Raw genomic sequence first — 22,830 nt, forward strand, 5'->3', positions numbered from 1 at the left:
ATTTAAAACCTGACCGAGTTAGATAAATGTTCAGGAGCGTCTTACTGCAGACGGGATATGAGTTGGTGCGTTGTGTCTTTAAAAGGTTTATGGAACCAGCAGCAAGAACATTTAACGTGAGAAGCATCAGCACAGATATGACAAATGAAAAGATCTCAGCGTGCACAAATGATCAAGCTGATGATGCACGTGGAGTTCATCCAGTGACAGGAAAAAAAGACCCTGCACACAACAGTCTCAAACGTGGCTGCTCTTTGTTTCTTTAACACACATCCTTATCAGGAGATTTTATAATACTTGCACACGCGTTGAATGAGTGTTCTGTTTCCTCTTTCAGTTTGTGAGCGTGCTTGGTCATAAATCTTAAGATAATCTGCCCTTTTGACCAGGTGACACTGAGTATGTGTTGTCTGCGCTTTATTAAGTGTATGTGACTCTAGTAAGTAAGTAAGCTGAACCCGAATGTGAGAGGATGCATTTTTATATCCTTTTCACATATATTATATAGCGTATATTTTTCTGATGGACCCTCTAATATTTATAACTCGATGGATGTGTGTGTTTTGCGCAGGGCTTCTTCGAGGAGGAGGACGGGAAGGAGTACATCTACAAAGAGCCAAAACTCACCGGCCTGTCGGAGATCTCGCAGCGGCTGCTGACGCTCTACGGGGAGAAGTTTGGCCCGGAAAACGTCCGAATAATCCAGGATTCAAACAAGGTGAAGAGGGTCAAGTTGAGAAAGGAGACATTTTCAAAACAGTACTCTTGATGTGTGTGGTCTCTGACATTGATCTTTGGGAAATATGTTTGTTGAAATGAAGTCGTTTGACGTTTCCCTGAACTTCTGCTGTTTGAGAAAACACCTTTTTGTCCCGTGGATGGTTGGAAAAGTTGAGCTTCTTTTGTGAGTGTTTTATAATGGTGGTTATTTTTGGATTCACATGAAACTATTCTGATGTGAATGAATCCACTCCGCTCTTACCGAACATCTGAAATGATGAACTTTCCATTTACAATGTATTTTCTCTCAGGTTGTCACCAAAGAGCTGGACCCAAAGTTCGCCTACGTCCAGGTGACGTTCGTCAAGCCTTACTTCGAGGAGAAGGAGGCGCCCGAGAAGAAGACGGACTTTGAGAAGTGCCACAACATCAACCAGTTCGTGTTCGAGACCCCTTACACGCTGTCGGGCAAAAAGCACGGCGGGGTGGAGGAGCAGTGCAAGAGGAGGACGGTGCTCAAAAGTACGTTTTAAAAAAAAACCAACACTGGCTCACAAACACGTGGACATGGAGAGCAAACCTGTTCACATTCCAGCAGCTTGATCAGATATGAGGAAGTACTTTATGCAGGCTTCAGTTGTGTCAACAACGAAGCACTTATAACCACTTCTGTTGAGTGAACATGTCAGACCTGAAGACTGTTACTGGTCAATTATCCCCTGCTTTATGTCTTTATGTGATATACAGTACTTTGGCTCCAATCATACACCCATCACTCGCCATCTTGGCGTCAAGCTCAGGTGTGTTTCCACCCAACGCAGTGGTCATGTTCTCACGCAGCACCCACGATGTTCAACTAGCTAGTAAACCTGCGTTCCCCGTTGGCGCCCTGGGTGGTGCTGTAGAAAACAGGCACCTGGAAATTGATATCTGCACACCGTCTATGTACCTCTGTGCGAGTGACAGCTTCTCCTTTGTTCTACTCTGACACTTTCCATGAGCTGCTTCACAAATGAACTTTCCTTACCGCGCTGTCAGTAGCATTTAGCTCATCTTATCAAGATTCACACACAAATGCGTCGATTACAACAGCCGTTCACTTGAAGCATGTCACGATTCAAAAACCTCGAGCTTCCCTTTTATCGCAGACCATCATCATGCACGTTGTTTTTCGACTGCAGAGTCGAAAAACAACAACACCGTCACTCTGCTGCTTCTTTGGCACGGCATCGAAAAACTGGCAGTCACAGTTGGCGGCAAATTATCGTCAGTCAGTGTGTGTGTCATCACATCACTGATTAATGACTCATCATTTTGTTCCCTCTCAGTTCGTTGCATGTGCGTGTACAATCCTGTCATTTTCTGTTTCCAGCTGCCAACACCTTCCCGTACGTGAAGAAGCGTGTGGAGGTGATGGGAGAGAAGCACGTGGAGCTGAAGCCAGTGGACGTAGCCATAGACGAGATGAAGGCGCGAACGGCAGAGCTGACCAAACTGTGCTCCAGCCGGGAGGTGGACATGATCCAGCTGCAGCTCAAACTGCAGGGCTGCGTCTCTGTGCAGGTAAAGCTCCCACAAGTCAAAAAAGAAACATTCGACGAGATACCCAACTTATGTACAGAACTAATATTACTGCACACAGCTGGACAGAGGTCAGTGGTTGAGAGCACATGCTGCAGATTGTTATTGTGCTGATCTAAGAATGTCTATAGATAGATAGATAGATAGATAGATAGATAGATAGATAGATAGATAGATACTTTATTGATCCCGAGGGAAGTTCAAGGCATTCAGTAGCAATATACAGACAGGCAGGACACAAGACATTGGTTACAATATTCACACTCTGAGGCATGTTTTGACACAGGTGAATGCAGGTCCCATGGCGTACGCCAGAGCATTCCTGGATGACAGTAAATCTAACCAGTCTGGCAACAAGAAAGTCAAAGACCTGAAGGACATCTTCAGGTAACTTTTGTCTCTTCTAAGAGGACGGCTGAGCTGCTTGTTGAGTTCTGCCCATGTCGTTGTCCTTCCTCGTTTGGACCGTCAAACAGATCTGCTCGTTGATAACTCAGTGTGTCCTTCTTTTCTTCACACTTGCAGGCGTTTTGTCCAGGCGTGCAGCATGGCTCTGGACATAAATGAGCGCCTGATCAAAGAGGACCAGTTTGAATACCACGAGGGCCTGAAAGCCAACTTCAAAGAAATGGTAAAGGAGCTGTCAGACATCATCCACGAACAGGTAATCTCACTGTTTCCAGGGCCCAGCCTAGATAATGAAATATCCTGAACTTAAAATACCTTTGCTGTTACCGTGCACAACACACACCCAGACACACACACACACACCCTTCTTCACAAATAACACGAGTGTTCGGTTCTTCTTTGAAGTGAAGTTGCAGTCGGTTGCTTCAGTGGCCTGGAAACAATGTCAATTTAGTCACCAAGCAAGTACTTGCATTATCTTTTCATAACAATGAGTAACATCGGTTTGCGTGCATGGATGATTTAAACTCTGACCTTATTTGAGAGTCAGAAAGAGAAGGACAGAGCGGCTCGCAGGCTGAAAGAGAGCATTAGCTTTGTACACAGTATGTATCCTAATCCACTTTATACAACAGCCTGCATGACTACTTGATTCTGATTGGCTGTAGGGTGTCACGTGGGTGTCCATTAACTTTTGATATTTTGACATCTAGGGAATTAGTTCCAGTTTCTATTTACTGTTCCAAATGAATGCACTGCAAATGGTTTCTAAGATGAGTAACCATAGCAACAGAGACGCGCACAAGTCCTTTTTGTGGGGATAAAGGAATAGAAATAACAAATAGATTAAATATTAAAGGTCACATGTCCTCCTCCTTTTCAACCAGTGTAAATGAGTCTCAGACCCAAAGCATGTCTGAAGATTCTTCTTAAAAATCCACTCTGATATTTTATTTTAGCATGACTGTAAGCCGCTCTTAATGCAAGACGAAATGCGTAATGATGATGTCAGACCACGCGCCTCTGGAAGGGCTTGGGTGGCTCTAACATGACCGTGGAAAGGCGGACTGAGAGGACAGGACAAACGGTTTCCTGTGCGAGTGTCAGGAGGGGTTAATCTCCAAACGGCCTGTTTGAGCACACACGTTCTGAAAAGACTGAGAGGATGGACTTTTCTCATGACTGAGGGGGGCGGGAAATATTAGTGTTTGAAAAACACGATAAAGTGTAGTATACATACTATGACTTTTAATCTTATTCTACATTGTATAGTCTGTATTAAAGTTATTAGTAGTTTAGCTGGAGTCTTGTAAAACTAATTTGAGGACGTTAATCATCATTAAATGACATTAATGGGTATTAAAGTTAAAGCGCCTGTACTCAAGTGTTTGTTAATAATAAGATGTTGAAATTATGTTTCAAGCAGTTAAATCTGACTTTTAATAGCCTATTGTTGCTCATGTCAATAAAAAGTGAACACCCAGTAATCATAATGTTCTTGCTAACTTATGCTGCTGCACAGGGAGTGAAAGCTATCGAGTTAAATATCCCGTGGATGTGGAGAGCCGCTCCATGGACGACCTCCGAGGTGTGTCCTATGCTGGGCGTCCTTCATTGATTACTGCGTCCCGTTTCTTTCGTACGTCGGTTTTGTAAGCTAGCTGACGCCGTTATCGCCATCCGGCGAGGTAGAGTTGGCTGTGAGACGCAGGCAAGATCAGAGTTTACTGACTGGTGGAAACGAGGCTGAACGGGGCAGACGTTTACGTGTTTTTTCGTACTCGCTTCAGAAAGACCTTTGGATGTCCAACTTGAGCGCATTCATGTCATGAACACAAGCACATTTCATAAAGCTCTGACGGGTTTTAAATAGGGAGGATATCTAAACATCAGTGCTAATGAAAACCAAAGGGAATGAAAAAGGTTATTTTGACTGCCTTCAAGTACTGACATGATCTACATGAAGTGTAAGCTGTTTGAAATCACTTGTGTACTAAATATGGCATCCATTGCCTTTTTTCAACTAGAGAACATTAAAAAGTAAATCTGTTTTGATTGGTCGTTGTTATGTTCTCAGAGTGACCTCGAGGAGCGGCGTAGTGAAACCTGAAGTGGTGAGGTGGTGGCTCATTACTGGCACACAGACGGCCATTATCACTGGCTGCATTAACCCTGCTGGTAATGCTTCATGAATATAGGATAGGCCTGACATTGGACGCTGATCCTGTTTGTGGAGTTGAGTGAGACAGAGCGCTCTGCATGGGCTGCATCATTGAAAACAGGCTTTTTCAGAAAAGGGGGTCCAGGGATATCTCACACACTGTTTCTGCAGATTTAAAGTGACATTTGAAATTAAAGGACTCAGTGTGTGTGCTGCAGCCTCACCAACACGCGGCATTCCAGGGAGGAGTTCACTATTGTGCACAAACAGCTACTGCAATTTATCATGACTAAACTGCACCACATCTCCCAAAGTCTTTTCTGCACTCTTTGATGTTCTTTGTCTTTTTCTTGACTAACTGCTTTTTTTTCCCTCCCACGTGCTTGCCGTTAGCTTTAAGAAAAAACAGGTAACCTGTTTAAAGATTGTTGTCTTTTTGTGCCATTTTTGAACCCGTACTTATTTAGTTTGCACCTTATTAAAGATCCCACATTATCCTCATTTTCACCTTTCATGTTGTCAGTTTGTGGAACCTTTCGATCAGCTGTGCATGAGTCTCTGCGCAAAAAACTCTTTAATTTAAAACTCCCTTTATTTGTCTTTTGCTGGGTCTTTAAAAACCTTCTTCCCAGCCTGCTGTCTCTTTTAAGACCCTCCCTCCCAACGTTCCCACTTTCTTATCATACTGTTCAGCTCTCTGGAAACCCTCCGAGGGTCCGAACGCTGCAGGGCTGCCAGGGGAGGGTTGCTCTCTGAAACTGTGAATTTCTCAGTTTCAGTTGTGGAACTATCATGTGATTATCAGAACAAGCCGTTTATCGCTCTCTGCAGATTTATCCTTTGATTATTCCGACATACCTTCAGTGGTGACTGGAAACTTTACCTTCCAGCCGATGTGACCAAAAAGCATTCATCTGGAAACAGGAAAAAAAAATAAAAATCCGAGTCAGGAGGAAAACATGAGAGAGAGTGCAGAGTCATGGTTTAGTCAGACATCGTTCCCTCTTTGAATCCTTGTCTCTTTGACAAACTTGACACATTGCCAGATACATGAGAAGGTATTTGTTTAATTTTGGTAACACTGGCAGCAATGCAAATGAGAGATGCCACTACTCAAATCCTGTTGACACATGCACACCATTCTCCTGCTGAGGGTTCGAATATTTGCATGTTCAGACACGTCCACAAACAAAGTAGTTTTCTTTCTGTCTGTTTTTAATGCAAACCAAAATACTAGCAAGCAGACCTTTCACCCAGGCCTCTGGCTACAGATCGTAGGGTCACCAAGAAAGACGGCTGATGGAAAAAAAACTGATTAGTCACAAAGGTTACGCACAGAAAAATCCCAGGCATAAAAATAAATCCAGATGAAACTCATCGGGATTACAGAGCGACGTTTAAACATTGATCAACAACTTTTTTTTTCATCAATAACTCAGCTGTAACCACAATGGATGTTGCAAGATTAGTTTTTGTAATTATTGACTCACTATGAGCTCATCTGACATTGTCTTGTGTAATGCACCGTCAGATCTACTCCTTCTTCCCGCTGAGTTGAAGTGTTCCCAGAAACGTTGAGGTTTAGTTTAGCAGTCAGTGCGTAACCTTTTCAGTCAAGGTCCAAAGTCCTCTCCATGCATTTAGCATATTTACTTTGAAGCTGAAAGTTGTGACAAAAAACCCCCTACAAACGGTGCAGCCAGCGTTGTTATCTTTGTTTGATCCCTTTGTGTGATTAAACATGACTGTGTTAGCAGTTAGCCTCGTAGCTTATGCATAACTAAATGTAATCACAAAGCCGCAGCACGAAGTTACAGTCAGTGAGTCACTGTCGAGGACGTTCCTGGTTTGCATCCCTGTCACACAGGAGCCTCTCTGTGCATGTTCTCCCCATGCGTGTGTGGGTTCTCTCGGGGACTCTCACCCCCCCCCCCACACACACACACACACACGCACATACACAGTCCACACACATCTTCACTGATGTAAACAGCCTCGAGTTGTGTTTCCTGCTTTGCTGCATGCACCCTTTTTCATTTGAAGTTTCTGCAGCAGCTGTTTAATAGAAGAAATGAGTGGAATAAACACAACTGAACATGCTTCTGTCCAGATCCCTGAAAACCCCGTCTATATCTTCTATGTGTTCAGTGATTCACCCGAGATAATAATCGTTCCCCGTTCTGCATGAGCGTCAAGGAGCAACAGACTCTTTTGAACACGCAAAGAAAGAGTTCATGCAAAGTTAAAAGTAGTGTAATGGAAATAGTTAGAATTGTGAGCCATATTTCTTGTTGTGTTTCATGCATTCTATAAAGCTCATGTTTTTGTCTCCTCATGTGCTGTACATTCACATGTTGAAACACATCTCATAGACTGTCTCACCCTGCCTGACCATGCACTGAAGGTTTCTGGACAAAAACACAGCTTACATGAGTTTGTGTGTGTGCGTTTGTTTGTGCGCGTGTGAGTCTATGGTTTTTTTGTAAATTGACACTCAAACTATCTTTTCCATGTTGACCCGCAGATCTACCAGGAGGACATGATGCGTTCACTTTTGCAGAACTCCCTCCACGTTTTCAGTGCAATCAGCGGGACGTCCACCAATCTGGGCTGACCGCTGACCCCGCCTTTATCCATATCTTCTCACCTGGGCTGGATCATGACAGACACCCCCCCCCCTGCAAAAACACCACCCATCCCTGGTGAACATGCCTTATCCTTCAAAGTCTTTGCTAGCTTTTTATCAGTCTGCCAGGCTGAGTGTAGACGGATATGATCCTCACACCACAGCAGCACTATTTCTGAGAATGTATCCCAGCGACACCGATGCAATGCTGAAGATTTCTCGAACAATTCAGCAAATGCGCTCCTTTCCTTCCACGTCAAAGTTTTGTATACTGTGACAACTCTGGAACATATTTGCAAAACAGAATGAAGCGATTACATGACGTGCACCCGTGCTGTGTTCACACATCTGACATTTTACGAAGAGGCTGGCTGGGAAAAGTCAGCGTGAAAACTCGTTTTTGCATGTGTGAGTTGAGCTTAAAGCCAAGCATGTCAGGGGAAAGTGTAAGGCTGAGTCATGCTAGGTTGCATTGCACCTTTCTTTCTTCCTTCGTGCAACACTTCTGTTTGTTTGTTGAGTGGGAGATAGTTGACGAAGTAAATTGGGACTCAAGCTGCTTTTGCTCTGCCAAGTCTCGCTTCAGATCTATGCAGGGACCTTCCCTCCCACTTGACCAAAAATAGAACAGATGAGTCGACCAATAAGAGAAATAGTCAGTGTCACGTACCACCAGGTTTTGTTTGGGCAGGCTTTCTTGCCTGAATTTAAGTGTTGTTAAAAGGCAAGCAAAGAAAGCACGAAGCCAAGGGTTTGTATTTATTGGCAGACAGCCGCAGGTGAATAGTTTCAGATAAAGTCACTCAGAAGCCTTTTGTAGGAGTCGAGGCCAAAGTTACTTCCCTGTTTGTTCAGTGACAAATGTCAGGTTGTTAAGACAAGACCGAACTCAGGGTTTTGTGACAACGCTGCTTAAGAAGGGTTTAAGTGGAAAAGGATGGCTCAGTTACTGTGTGAATGAACAAATGTGATCAAAGTGTTCCAGAGATAATCAATCTTATCAAAGTGTTATGATGATAAATTCTATTAAAGCTGGGCAACAATCACTGAATCAGTTTTCTCTTGTGGCTCATGTTAGAAACGGGACACGGTGATCCCAGCAGCCTGAGAGTATTTACGTCAGTACAGAGAGTGAAGAGTTCCTCTCCTGTGGGTTAACATCTAGTGCCTTTCTGCTCTGCCTTCTCAAGAGACTCTGGAGTAATAACATCACATGCAGGTCACTAACAGTATTTCACAAGTGCTACACTGTAATAAACAGTTAAATTGAATGATATTTAAGCACGTGTACATAAATGTCTTCATGCTGTAAAGAGAATTCTGTATCCATGTATGTTTGTATGGACTGTATGTATGTATTTATATTTGAATCATGTTGAACTCACTTCAGTTCAAACTGTCCTAGCAGAGAGTTTTTGTTTTTTTAGATTGCATTGTATACAGAAGTGCAGCTGCTTGTCAAACTTAATTTGTAAAGCCATTTTTCAATAAAACCTGTTAAAAAAAAGAATCTGATTGGCTGTCGTGTTTTTTTGGACCCCTGAGAGAGACGTCGGTTCAAAAACGCTTATTTGCTTTGAGGGAAACGTAGAGTTTTCTAAAACTTTGAGCTCTTTTTCCATTTCAGGTGACATCCACCCATTCAAACACTTTTTTGGTTGCATTGTAAAGTTTCCACCAGTTTTAACAAATCCCATATATGCATACTCGGAACACAAATTGAGCATTAGCAGTCCAGGATTCAGTGTCATCTCAAGACACATGGGACTGCTGGAGATCGAACCCTCAACCTTCCAGTTAAGAGACCACTAAATCTACCACTGAACCACAGCAGCCTCAGATATAGTCTTAGACTTTTTGGGGGGAATAGGATATTTCCAGTAAGTTTTTTGGTTAAAAAAACAAACAAACCCTGTGAATCATCATAAAGTGTTTTAGGAAACCATACAGATCAGATGTGGAGTATGTTTCCACTGGCCGAGCACCATTAGTTAGTCCACTCTGCTCTGTTTGTTGTTGCATAAACCCATTATCATAAACATAATGACTTTAATGAGTCATTTACAGCCTGACGACTTCCTGGACGAATGGATGGCAACTTGCGGTTTGGGATATTGCACTTATACTCGCACGCATGCGCACTGTCTGTCTGCTTTTTATTGTTGTTCACTCACGTTTTTTTAATTTAATTTTTATAGTATGGTTTGGAGATGTGTTTTTTTTAAGTGCACTGCAGCTAAAAAGAAAACTCGCCCCTGTCATTCCCTTGATGTCACATCTTCCTCCCACACACACACACACACACACACACACACACACACACACACTCCCCCGGCTCCTCCCCGCTGCTCCCGGAGTCTCGGAGCGCCCGCTGCCAAACTGTGTTTACTAATCGTTTACCTTCGCTCCGGCTTCCTTCACATTGTTGTCCACAACTTGATTGTATTTTGGGAAGCTCTATGACTGATTGTTACGAGAGTTTTTTTTTGTTGATTTATCTTCGCTCGGGGGGATCTGGAGTTAAGTGGTCTGGAGTTGGAATTTAAACTCTCCCATGAGGACATCATGACTTTTAATATGGAATTTATCGCCCTGTTAACATGCGCCGTAATGACGCTGGTTCTCCACAGCAGAGCAGGTAAACCAACTTTCATCTGACGCACTTTCGAGCCCTTATTAGACATTTAATGAAAAGTTTAACGAGCTGGTTCAAGGCTTCTGTCGACCACACACACACACACACACACACACACACACACACACACTGCGCGTCTGAATGACGCACTTTGAACTCTTCTGACGGGTTACCACGCCTTTAATATAAAGAGGGAGATCCAAAATGATGCCTCGTCATCAATCGATCAGTTAATTGTTATTTTTTGCAAAAAGCAGGTAAATGCTGTTTTACAAAACCCGGCTTAATCCATCATGAGCACGTTCGCAAAGCAGCAATGTTTGCGTTTCTTGCATATTTGATTATGTAATGCGGTTCTTAACCTAAATTCTGTGTTTTAACAAATAATGAAGTCAAATAAATTATTGAGATATTCTGACTTTTTTGCTGCTTCCAGTTTAGTCTCCTGGCTTCATGTTTAACTTCGGATATCGGAAAGTTAAGGGGATTGAAAAAAAAAGTTAATTTTGGGGGGGGAACAACAAGTCGTTTGAATGAAGCATTTTGTTACATTTCCGATCTTTAAAACTTTTTAAAATATATTTATATATATATCGGTCATACAGTATCGGTCACAGGTGTGTGTGTGTGTGTGTGTGTGTGTGTGTGTTGGCTGGCTGTTGAAAGTTGGTTTGTCTGTGGTTACTGAACCCTTTGGTTCCAAAAAGCAAACCACCCTAATCATATTGTGTGTAATATAATAGACCTGTTTGGGCAGGCACTGCTCATGGTTTTAAACTTTTGATTCTTAAGCATTAAGCCTATTCTGTGCTGCAACATCACTTTCTCTAAAGTTGTGTACTTCAACATTAATTTAAAAAAAGACTTATTGTTCCTTTTTGTCTTATAGTGAGAAGCTTTAATTTCATTTTATCAGAATCATATTAGGGTTTATTAAGTCAAAAAGAGGTAAGCCGACGTTTTAATTTTGTTCTTGGTTTTTGAGTATTCTCGATGGTCCACAGATATTTTTATACAAGGATTCTCTCTTGCAGATGTCTGTGGGACACTTTGGTGGATGTGTAAAGAAAATGTGTAAAGAAACAAACATTGAAGAGGTCATGTTCATGGAAGATCGATAGATAGTGATAGAACGAATTTCTGTGAATACGTTCAGTTTGGTTACACTGTGTAGAGGTGACTATGATGTTAGCAGACTACGATCTATTCTGAGAAGCTATGACCATATTTGAAGAGAAGCATGTCATATGAGGTATCACAAAAGTATAATGTATGGCCTCAGTTAACAGTAGAATGAGGAACTGTTCTTCAAATAGAGGTTTGACATTGAAAGAGTAAAGGTGATGTGATTCTCCAGACCATGTATAGAAATATCCAAAGTGTTGTACTGTATATAATGGCTCCACACTGATCAGTAAATCTTTCAGCCTGCACAGAGTCTCAGTGTCGTCTGTTAGATCAGAACCACAGATAGATAGATAGATAGATAGATAGATAGATAGATAGATAGATAGATAGATACTTTATTGATCCCTAGGGAAATTCAAAAATGTCAGTCTATGGGTTTCAGTCAAAGAGATGACGGGTGTTTTGAGCAGGACCTTTTTTTTCTCAGGTAAGACGGTCTCATTTTTCATGTAATCACAGAGGAACACACTCCAACAGGAACATGATACAAGATATCGTTGGGCCATTAAACCTGTTTGGGGAGTTCTAAAAAAAGACAAAGTACCTTCCTTTAGGTGGCACTGTTTTATCTCCTAATCAATAACTAATACCAGTTTAGAGAACCTGTGCAATAAATACAGACACCTTATTTAGCTTGTAACGTCTTTGTTTACATGCAGCTAAAAGTCAAACATGAATTCTCTTGGTTTTTTTTGCCTCATGAAATATTCATGATGCCCTTGTTTAACCTCTGAAAGCTCTCTGTTTTAGACAGCGTGTTTCACACTGAAAAGGTAGCGAGGACTAATTCTTCTTTTCTTTTCTTTCTTGCCGACAGTTTGCCCTCCTCCTCCAACAAAGCTGACGTACAGGTGGCTCGACCCGTTTACCGTGAACGTGTCCTGGGAGAGGCCCAGTGGTCTGCAGGACGGCACCGAGGTCAAGTACAAGTACAGCCTCGTGAAGAACGGAGAAGATAAAGTAAGAAAAGGGAAAGGGATCGTCATTGGTGCTAGTGTGTGTGTGTGTGTGTGTGTGTGTGTGTGTGTGTGTGTGTGTGTGTGTGTGTGTGTGGGTGGGGGGGGGGGGGGGGCAACATCAATGGTTGGATGTACAGGCCACTTAGAATAACGAAATACTGCCAACCAAAAATTATGTTTTGTGTTTTTTCGAGCTCGACCAATAACACCAGTCATGGTTTTGTCTTGTTTGGTTTTGCTTTTCAGAGTTTTCTTTTCTTTTCTTGATTTATTCATCATTCTTCTCCAGTGTTGCTTGATTCCTTTGTGTTTCTTTAAATGTTTCCCAGTTCAGTCTTAAGTGTTTCCTGTTTTATTTTGTAGCACTGGTGCTCAGTGTTGTCTTGACTCCTGCCCTCTCTGGGTGCTTCTCAGTTCCCTTATTTGCACCGAGTGTCCTCTGAGTTGTCTCCTCCACTTGCGTCTTAGTCCCGCCCACCAGAGATGCACGGAGGAAACGAAGCCGAGGAGAGAGGACGGAGGACATCAGTTTTAAGTGACATGAGACGTCGTTTCCTCGACAGCGTCACATGAAGCAGCATCAGCTGATCACGTTCAGCTGTCAGTCAGCCGAACAGCTGTTTATGTCCACACAAACACGCACTGTATTATTTCTCATCAAACACAGTTACAGTGTTTAGTCTCTTTACCTGACAACACCTGAAGAACAACCTGCAGTCTGCTTCAAACCAAAAGGACAATTTCTACTGAGATAAATAAGAGAGCTGAGGCTAAGTCTCACTTCCCCTATTTGCAAACTCCTCGGCCCTCGGTCGAACCCGAAGTCGTTCCAGAGCCGCCATGTTAAGAATCGTCCCAAAGCTCTTATAGTGAATGGAGGAGAGAGGAGCGATGACTTCACGGAAGTCTTTTCACTGACAGACACGCCCCCTTCTCGTACATCACTCACTGATTGGACGCTGCACAGGATCAGACTTCAGTGAAACAGAGTTTAATACGGGAGAAAAGACGGACATTAAAAAGACACTAAACGGAGCGTGGGACATTTAAACAGATGATGAACATCAGTGAGTTTGTAAAGAGTCGCTCTGTGATGAGCTGGGATTAAAAAGAGTCTGACATGAAGATTAACAACCAAATATGAAGCTCTATAACTTCTATCAAATCAATACATCCTTCATGTTCTGTTCATCATCCCTCAGACTGTTTGAATGTCTGATGATGATGAGGATGACAGTTTGATGAAGAGGGAGTCTGTCAGTCACAAACACGTTTTACATTCTCACTTATTTATCTTCAGATATTATCTTCATTTAGATTCTAATCAATCATTTTCAGTATCCTGACACATAAATATCTGTTTATAAAATACAGAGTTTGTTGTCTAAATACAGGCTAGGTTCAGTCAAAACTGTTTAATAATAATCAATAATTATAGACAATTCAAAATGAAATCTTTGAGTCAGTAGAAACTGTCCTTTTGGTTATGAGTAGACTGCAGGTTGTTCTTCAGGTGTTTTTTTATCAGGTAAAGAGACTAAACACTGTAACTGTGTGTGTTTGATTAGTAATAATACAGTGTGTGTGTGTGTGTGTGTGGACATAAACAGCTGTTCGGCTGACTGACAGCTGAACGTGATCAGCTGATGTCGCATTATGTGACGCTGTCTAGGAAACGACGTCTCATGTCCTCTCTCCTCGCTTCGTCTCCTCCGTGCATCTCTGCTGGACTAAGACGCAAGTGGAGGAGACAACTTGGAGGACACCTTGTGCAGATAGGAGACTTGAGACGTCGCCTGAGAAGGAGCCCTGATTGTCTTCACCTGTGTCATTAGTCTCACCTGTGTCAGATTAGCCCTGTGTGTATTTAGTTTCTGTTCCTTCCCATGTCCGTTCATGTTGTCCTGTGCCTTGAGTTTCCTCGTGGCTCCATCTTTGACTTTTGGACGCTCCGGATTTATTGTTTAGTAAGTTTGTTTTGGCTTTTGTGAAATAAATCTTTACGTTGTCCAGTTCCCTGTTTTTCCACCCTTGTGACACTAGTGGCTAATTTAGCGCAGATATGAATAGATTTATTCATCAGTCAAAGAGCGCTTAATTTGAGTTTCATTGTATTAAAGTTGTAGTTCTCTTTCACTGTCAGAGTATCTCTAAAGATTTGACAATTCTCAGAAAGATATCTGCTGATATTCTGTATATCAGTGTCACATTTTGTCTCCCCAATATTGCTGTCGGTATCAACCCCAAAAATCCTGTATTGGTCAGGCCCTATTTATTTTCCCAGCACTGCGACAGCAGGAAGATGCAATGATGACTGATAAATGGACTTGAGCTTGACTGCACACTGATGGCAGTGTATCATCCGTCAGAATGAATCCATTCATACACCACCAGAAGCAGAGGGAGCAATGTGGGTTTAAGTGTCTCGCTCAGCTGGGATCGAACCCTCGACCTTTCGGTTGGTGGACAACGACTCCTCCAGCCGCCCTGTTAAAACTAAAGACACAAAAGAGGAAGTGTTTGATGCACTGAGAGGTTAAACTCTGACTTTAAAGGGCGAGTTTATGAGTTTTAAAGGGTTTTATGGTTCTTATTAATTCTAAATAATTGATATACGTCTGTATATTCTGCTGTACATCGTAGCAGACGGGTATGTGTGCTCCACTGGATTCTACTAGTTTTTTGAAAAACCAAGCTGAAATACAATGTTGGGGTAAAAGTAAGCTGTAATGAAAAAAATCAACAGTGTTTGACTTTTTTGCGAGCTCGCCCCCTTAGTTGAAGCATGTGGGGGCTGAGAGCCTCCTCATGCTTTGTGTGAAAGAACATCTGACTTCAAAACACGAGCAACTGTGCTTTTTATCGGATGTTTCGATGAAGGACTGTGTCATTGAGTACCTCTCATGTTAGTCATGTAGCACTTAACCAGGAAGGAAGGCTTATGAGAGTCTAACTAAAGATCAAATAGTTTTCTATTTGTTTATGTGATAAACATGAAAAGAAACCTGATCGAAAGGGAGGGGTGTCTTTATTGTATTTAATTCACATGAATAGTTTCAACAGGAAGTCCAGAGGACAAATCATACAAAGAGGAGTCTATTCTGCATGAAGCAGAAACGCATGACTGAGACGTATGAGGCTTTGATAAAGCATTGTAACAACTTTTTTATTCTCTTTACTAAACCTCTTTGTTTGTTTGTTGCCTGTTTTACACTGACGAGTTAACGCCACTCTGTGTTGTCATTTTAGATGTACTTGTTACAATCGACCTTCAGCCTGAGTTTACGATTAGAGGCAGCCGACAGTTTAAAATATGTGTCACCTATTAATGCCCTGTTTATTCTTGTTGTTTTTCCCAGGCTGTGGTTGGTACAAAGCTGAGGAACTTCACCGACACTTGCCTCACAGAAGAGACGGATTCTGATCGCTGGACGTACAGCGTTTGGACAGACAATCCGAAATGTGACCGCTCCAAAAAGAACATAACGTTCACAAACCACAAACCCAGAGGTGAGAGGGAGCTCAACTAAAGTAACAGGAGACTTTTTTTTTTTTTTTTGGTTATTATTTTTACTTGTGCACACGTGACGCCTCTGTTGTTTGCACTGTGTAGCTAAAGTGGTAGAAGACTTCAAATGTGTCATCGACGGCAATGAGACGGACTGCTCCTGGATCCCTGTGGATCCATCTCTGACGCTGAAGCTCTCCTACAGGTGAGTGTCACAGCAGCAGGCAACACAAGCGGCATACGGCATGTCTAGTAGGTCTGGAAACGTTTTTACAATGGTTGAAAAGAATTAGTACACAGAGGCTTTTAGATGACACCAATTCTGAAAACCATTCTGCAAGACTTCATCTCCCTTTTTCTTTTGAGGAAAAGGAGTAAAGGTCATTTTTCTCTGAAGGGGTTTATGGTGTTCATAAAGAGTTTAATGGTTGACTGTTGCCTCTAGAGACGGTATGTTGTCAACACTTCATGAGAAACTTTGAATGGTACGTGCCTCTTTTACTTCGACCTTTGTGTAAAGTTCAACAAACAGGAAGAAGAGAACTCAAGGGTCGCCATCATTAAAAGCCCCACTGCTTTCCAGAAAGGAAAAGTTTTTTTAAACAAACTTTATCAATTTCTGAGGGGAAGTTCTTGTTTTATACTCATTTATTCTATTCTACTTATTTAGAAGCATTCTTCTCATACACGTAGGCCCGATCATATAGACTCAAGAGTCTGAAGAAAAAATCTATAGGGGTGCTCTCCAACCAGGATTTAGCAAGGTAACCAGAGTGAGTGCGGTCAGATAGGGGCCCTTTAGGGAGGTTTCCTACCGTCATTGCAAAATGTGCAGATTTTTGGCCATTGCTTTGTGACACTGCCTCTGACAAGGCAGACCACAGAAACTACAAACTCCAACATTCACACTCCCTCTGGCAAATAGATGAGTTGTAAAACATAACCTCAAAGGGAGTTTAGTCACACAATCTTTGCCCCGACCCTGATATAGTCTTTAAGGATCCCTCCTGCCTAACTGTTCCCTTAATGAGAGAATTTTTATGATCATGTACTTTGAATTATTCCTCTTAAAACTGACCCGACAGACAAAACCCATACATGTCACCAAAGTGTCATATACTGTATATCGCTATTTAGAAGGATCAAATTGTGTCCTATGAAAAAAAAAAAGATCCCTCAGTCAGGAGGCTCTGTTTTCTGATTAAAGTTCAATAGGCCTAAAGATTAAGCATGTTTGATTAGCAGTTTGTTTTTTTGCTTTGGCATGATAAGTACAGATAAACGATGCAGGTCATTCTCCTCTTTTTCAACAAACTTTCTTGCTGTAAGTTCACTCTGATCCTGTATCCGATCATGTCTATAAACCCCTCTATTTCAGCCCTTGCTCAGAGCAGGCAGTTTATGTGTCTGTACCTTTAAATATGTAAATATGTCTGACCACGCCCCCTCTCTGGAAGTGGCTTGGGCTTTCTTGCACCATAAACAGCATAAAAGGAGCACACTCGAGAGTAAATAATACGTCAGGTCCACAACCACAAGAAGACTGAAAAAGAGACAGAAAAGCCAGCACACTAAATGTCCTTCAATTTTCCCTGATCTGCCTAAGAGCAGTTTACAAAACAACATTGCACAATGCATCATTCATCAGACAATGGTGGAAATGGTCCTCATATACAGGAAATGTTTCAAACAGGGTTATTTTTACACACTCAACAGGGACTATTCTGACAAGCAGAAAGTACACAACACATTTAATAAATGCATGAATACAATATAAACATAGAATATATAGATATCTTTATACATAATAATACATACAAAGAATCCAGACATACTCATTCACATAATATAGAATATCTAAGTGTTTTTTTTTGTTTTTAAGGTACATAAAGAAATAAGATCACTCTTTAAGAGGTCTGTCTTTCTGCTCCATGTACAGGGGGAATCCCCACACATATACCTAAAAGACAAAAGTAAAAAAATATATATTTATGAGCAGCATATTTGTGTTTAAAATAGGCCTTTCTTGTATAGCCAGAGCCGCCACTTAAAGATCATAAATAAAGCTCCGTCTCGTGGCTGTGAATACATTTTCAGCTCCTCACACAGCTCATATAAAGCCTGGAATACAAAGGGCACTCACCTTAGCTGTATAAGACTGTAATTACTCACTGACTAGAAATCCTGATGTTACGTGTCCTACACAAAATTTGATAATTGATATGACCTCATGAGATAGATGGATGGATGGATGGATGGATGGATAGAACAAAATGCTGCAGGTATGAGATTTGAGAGCATAATCGCAGGGCTGTTTAAACTTTAGGTATGGTTGTCAATCCTCATCTATTTAAGCATCAGATAATCTTTGGGTTTTGTGGACATCTAGTGGTGACTGATGGAATTGCACCACCTGTCATTGATGAAAGCACAGTGAGGACAAAGCTGCTATTCCGCTTATTTATTGTTGTTTTATTACTCCTTCTGTCCTCACAGGATTTGTGGACATTATGAGGAAGTTTTTAAAGGTTTAAAAGAGTGCCGTGAGTTTTCCAGAAGTGGAACGAGGACTGGTTGTCGTGTGAAAATTGATATTACAAAGGGTGACATCTGCATCTGTGTGGAGACTGACGCTGGCATGAGCACCTTTAAAGCTAAGCTTGGTAGGTATTATTAAGTAACTCTGCACATTTGAAAATAACTGGCTAACTATTTCTCTTTCAGAAGTAAATATTGTGTTTTGTATTTGAATGTCTTTTGGCTCGGAGTGCAAATAGACACATGCTGCTCTCTTCTTCCTCAGAGGTCCTTCCACCAGAGCTGAGCGTCAGAGAAGAAGGAAACCATCTCAACCTGAGCTGGAACTGTCCAAACATCGGGAAAAAATGCAATTGGCTTTATGAAATCTGTTACAGCCGTTGCAGTTCCCACCAAGTAAGTTGTCTTACTTTGTTTGTCCTAAAATTATCCTTCTGCTTTCATGTAAAGAGATAATACATTTGATACCTGATTTCATTTTAAAGAATGGGTCACAGATGCTGGTAGCACTTTTGTTGCCCTCCAACATAAACGCACCCTTTAAATAAAAGGAGTTTAGCATGATTTGCTCTTGTTTATATCTGATTGTTCCTGAAGTTTAAAGTTTCTAAGATTGTCACCTCAGCCACAAACCTCCTGAGAGAAGTTCACTCGTTTGCCCGACAAAGCGGCTTACGTTGCACATGCAGCTGACCGAGTGTGATTTAAAGAAAGCATTTTATTTTCAAAGCACACAAATTGATAGTTTTCTGATGTTGGAGGTAGCAGCACTTTTGGAAAGGTCACCGGTGAAGCACAGACTCCACAGGTTGGAGAGAAGTTTCACTATCTGCATCATAGCTTCTTCTCTGGAGTGAGCCTGTCCAGATAAATAACTCTCAGCTCTGTCCTGAATTACGACTCCACTCTTTCTCTACACATTTAGAAAAAGTGGGCTTCTGTGTATCTGCAACCGTCCTCTACTAATTTGTCTCAGTCTCTCTTTACTGAATACAATGTTTGGGTCTTGTGTTTGTGAATTGGATGGTTTTTGCAAAAAGGGAAATTTGCAATGAAAGGTGCACTTTTTGCCTGATGCACTTTGGTGCCACTAATGGTCTTTGAGTTTGTAAAAACACAGCGTACTGAGATAGCCAGCTCTGCATGAGACTTGCAGCCTACTTTTTCACCGAGCCCTGCCGATATTGACTCTAGTCCGGCGTCTTGTTTGGTAACTCTTATTTCTTTTCCTCGCCTCATCCATCATCGTCCTCTTCCATCTCTTACTAAACTGTAATGACACTGTGCCTGAAAGCTTGTACACTTGTTCTCAGAACCACAGCAGGTTTTCAAAGTTACAAAGTGATGACAACTATGATGAGGTGAAAATGTGATCCTTGTTGCATCTGATGATGTATTATTTGTGCGACAGCCAGGGAAGAAGAGTCATTTGATACAAAGTACGACATGCATATCATTCACCGTTATTGCACTTCTCAATCTGAGAGTCAGATTTTCAGTTGCATATATAATTAACATGAACGTCTTTCCAAACAGGCTTTTAAATACAAGCAACTTAAATCAATCTTTGCAAACTGAAGTTTCTCACTGACCGACCTGACTGATGATGGTTTTATATTCTACTTTTTTTGAAGTGCCTGAACATATCTGTCAGTGACGGTCAAAAGTGCTGGACCACTGTGCCCTACGACAACCGCTGCCTTTACGGGTTCCAAGCCAAAGTCACGACTGACTACTGCAAGAAAATATCCAGCGACTTCAGTGAAGTGGTGCCTTACGGTAAACGCTGCATCATTTCTACCCGGACTAATTTCTCACACTGTTTATGAAATATGGGTTATTCACAGTCACTGAGATACAATAACATAGGGAAAGGCTTTTAATACCCTGACATGACTCCTGAAGTCAAGTCGTTTATTAATAAGACACAGCTGACTAAAGAGCTGTACTGTACAATAAATACAATCATTTTTGTGATCAATTATTGATTTAGAAATGTACAAAGAACTTTCAGCTGATATTCTACATTTCTCCCCCTTTTTCTTCCCCCACCCTCCTCGAGCAAATACACATACAAAAGTAGATGGGTGTAAATATCAGGATCAATCAAACTTTCCTCACAGGGAAAACATAGAAAATAAAAACTTTATTCAGGTCAAGCACACCGCTCACTGTCCTTAACTCGATTGTAGTCTTTGAGGCTCGTAAGGCTGACCTACTTTCGGGCCACCCACCATCAGTCTGGACAATTTCAAAGAGAGTTGGCCCAATGTCCTCAGCTCAAGGAATGTGGCAGTTGCCATCTCAAGACAAACCTTTTTTTTTTTTTTGCTGCAGTGACACCAGTCATCATTAAGAAGAAGCAAAGTCGAGGAAAGCGGGATCTTAGCTTGAAGCATGTCACTGACAGTTGAAGTTATTTCAAGATGCGACTACATCGGGGCAATCCCAGTATGTTTGCATAAACAATGAAATGGTCTTAAAACTGATGAAAACACTTTTGTCTTATTCCAGGTACAAACAAGCCTCCTGACAGGACGCTGACTGTGGTTGCCATTGTCGTCCCCACCATTCTGTCCGTCTGTGTACTCCTGTCCTGCTACTGCTTCAGAAGGTATGTTTAAGTATTACTCAGCCTACCTGCCACAGATGGAGAGCTTCCCTAAGAACTGAGTGTGGCTGCTAAGTGCTGAATGACTTGCACATCAGTTGCGTCTGCTCTCTCAAAAGGTTTGATTCACTGAGCATATTGCACCACTGATATTCAAGTTCGTCAGCTCCCTGTCTGCACCTCAACACATGGCTGCATGGAGCTGCGTTGTCACGCTGACTCGATGTAATCCATGTCCACATGATGAGTTTCCCCGTTGTGCAAACTGCCCAGAAACTTCATGTGTATTGTGTCTCAGACTGAGACAGCCCCGGGAGGATTGAACCTCTGATTACGATGCAGATTGTAGTTTAAATGTAATATTTTCAAACCTGATTTACGGATCATTTATTTTCCGGTCACGCCGAGGTGGATGTTTTATAATCCTCGCTTGAAAGTTTGCACATGACATCATCAATAAATGCTGGCGGACAGTTATTCATGACGGTGGGGTCACAGTATCAGCACCATCATTTGGGAATTGCAGGGTTTTTATGATTCGCATGTGAAGGCGACACTTATGACCCATATCTTTGCACTAAGGCTCATTTAAATGCGTGCAAACAGCACTTATGCACTGAGCTGCTATTAGATCTGCAGAGCAGTTTTAGGAGGCACTTTAACTTTTGCCTTTGCTTTGTGAAATACATTGTTTTTTTAAAATATTTTTGGGGGAATTCTTATACCTTTTATAAGAAAGACAGGAGGACAGTGGATGGAGCCAGAAATCTGAAGGGAGGGAGACCAGAAATCAACATGCAGTAAAGAGCCACAGCTGTAATTTAAAATCTGGGCTGTCTGCTATGAGGACTGACTCCTCTGTACTTGGAGTGTGTGAACTAACCACTAGGTGTCCCGTGACCCCAGATGTGTTTTTTGTGTTATTTGCACTGGACTAGAAGGCACAAGACACAGACTGTTCTTTCATATTGTGGAGTAGACTTTAGGAGACCAGGTGGCTTCACATCAAATGTTGCAATCTATTTCCAAAATTGATGTTGTAAAGTACACCATAGTTGAGAAACGATGTCTGCAACAATGCAACATTATTTCAACAACCTACCTTGCTGAAAAGTTGTGTGGTGGCCTTTGATTACACCAACTGGCCTGCAGCAGTCATGCATGCCAGGAAATGAGTTGCACCCAAATGCCCTCATGATGAAATTGTATCATTGTGGTGGCCCAAGCTTAATACAATGTAATTAACACTTAAACTCAATTGGGACACATTATGAAAAATCCACTTTGATGTTGTTTTTGAACACATATTTGGGTAAGCTGAGTTTCTACCGACTCTCAAAATGGGAAATAAACCCATCCAGTCCTTTTGTTTGGGGTCTGCATAAGTCCTAAACCCCTTCCCTGTTTTCTCCACACATGGACACTTCCCCCAGCCTATTGCAAAACTTTTGCGCAGGCCCAAGAAAGCATGTGGGTGTAGAATGAATAGCTTACCTGTTACTGTGTTACCTTCAGGGCATGCCAAGGTATGTGGGTGTATTTCCTGGTTGAACTAAATCCAGCTGGAGCTGTGGATCCAGCCTAATCCTCCAGAAATGCAAAAGTCACACAATAATGCATCAAAGTTATTGATCGAGGCAACTTTAGACCAGCAACACCTGAGTTCTATCCTTGAACTGTGCATGAAGGATTAGTTCATATTGATGGACTCTTTACACTCATCAGTGTGTGGGTGTGTGGGTGTGACCTGCGGTGTCAAGGCTCAGAGTCGTCAGAAGTCTAGAAAAGAGCTACACAAGACCATTTTCAAAGATGTGGGGGTTTCAGTTTCTCAGTTTGTAGGGACTTGGGTTTGGGAACCGGAGGGTTGCCGGCTCAAGTCCTGTTGAGGACCA

The 22,830-nt window shown here is 41.9% G+C and overlaps 2 protein-coding genes across 3 annotated transcripts in view; both read left to right on the top strand.

Moving 5' to 3' along the window:
- The window catches only part of dock11 (dedicator of cytokinesis 11), a 74,478-nt gene extending 65,939 nt beyond the window's left edge, over positions 1 to 8,539 (top strand). For both annotated transcript variants that reach the window (XM_079370857.1, XM_079370858.1), the window contains 6 exons: positions 572 to 718; positions 1,032 to 1,242; positions 2,093 to 2,283; positions 2,588 to 2,688; positions 2,827 to 2,965; positions 7,395 to 8,539. In XM_079370857.1, the coding sequence (XP_079226983.1) occupies positions 572 to 718; positions 1,032 to 1,242; positions 2,093 to 2,283; positions 2,588 to 2,688; positions 2,827 to 2,965; positions 7,395 to 7,484 (879 nt within the window). In that variant the 3' untranslated portion in view covers positions 7,485 to 8,539. The remainder of the gene's footprint in view (positions 1 to 571; positions 719 to 1,031; positions 1,243 to 2,092; positions 2,284 to 2,587; positions 2,689 to 2,826; positions 2,966 to 7,394) is intronic.
- The window catches only part of LOC306841156 (interleukin-13 receptor subunit alpha-1-like), a 72,232-nt gene that overhangs the window by 47,287 nt on the left and 2,115 nt on the right, over positions 1 to 22,830 (top strand). Inside the window, exons 2-9 of the mRNA XM_079370859.1 lie at positions 10,022 to 10,134; positions 12,137 to 12,279; positions 15,638 to 15,788; positions 15,892 to 15,991; positions 18,283 to 18,449; positions 18,590 to 18,720; positions 19,959 to 20,103; positions 20,839 to 20,938. Of these exons, the coding sequence (XP_079226985.1) occupies positions 10,062 to 10,134; positions 12,137 to 12,279; positions 15,638 to 15,788; positions 15,892 to 15,991; positions 18,283 to 18,449; positions 18,590 to 18,720; positions 19,959 to 20,103; positions 20,839 to 20,938 (1,010 nt within the window). The 5' untranslated portion in view covers positions 10,022 to 10,061. The remainder of the gene's footprint in view (positions 1 to 10,021; positions 10,135 to 12,136; positions 12,280 to 15,637; positions 15,789 to 15,891; positions 15,992 to 18,282; positions 18,450 to 18,589; positions 18,721 to 19,958; positions 20,104 to 20,838; positions 20,939 to 22,830) is intronic.

This window comes from Symphodus melops (assembly GCF_947650265.1).
Source record: "Symphodus melops genome assembly, chromosome: 20".
Lineage (NCBI taxonomy): Eukaryota > Metazoa > Chordata > Actinopteri > Labriformes > Labridae > Symphodus > Symphodus melops.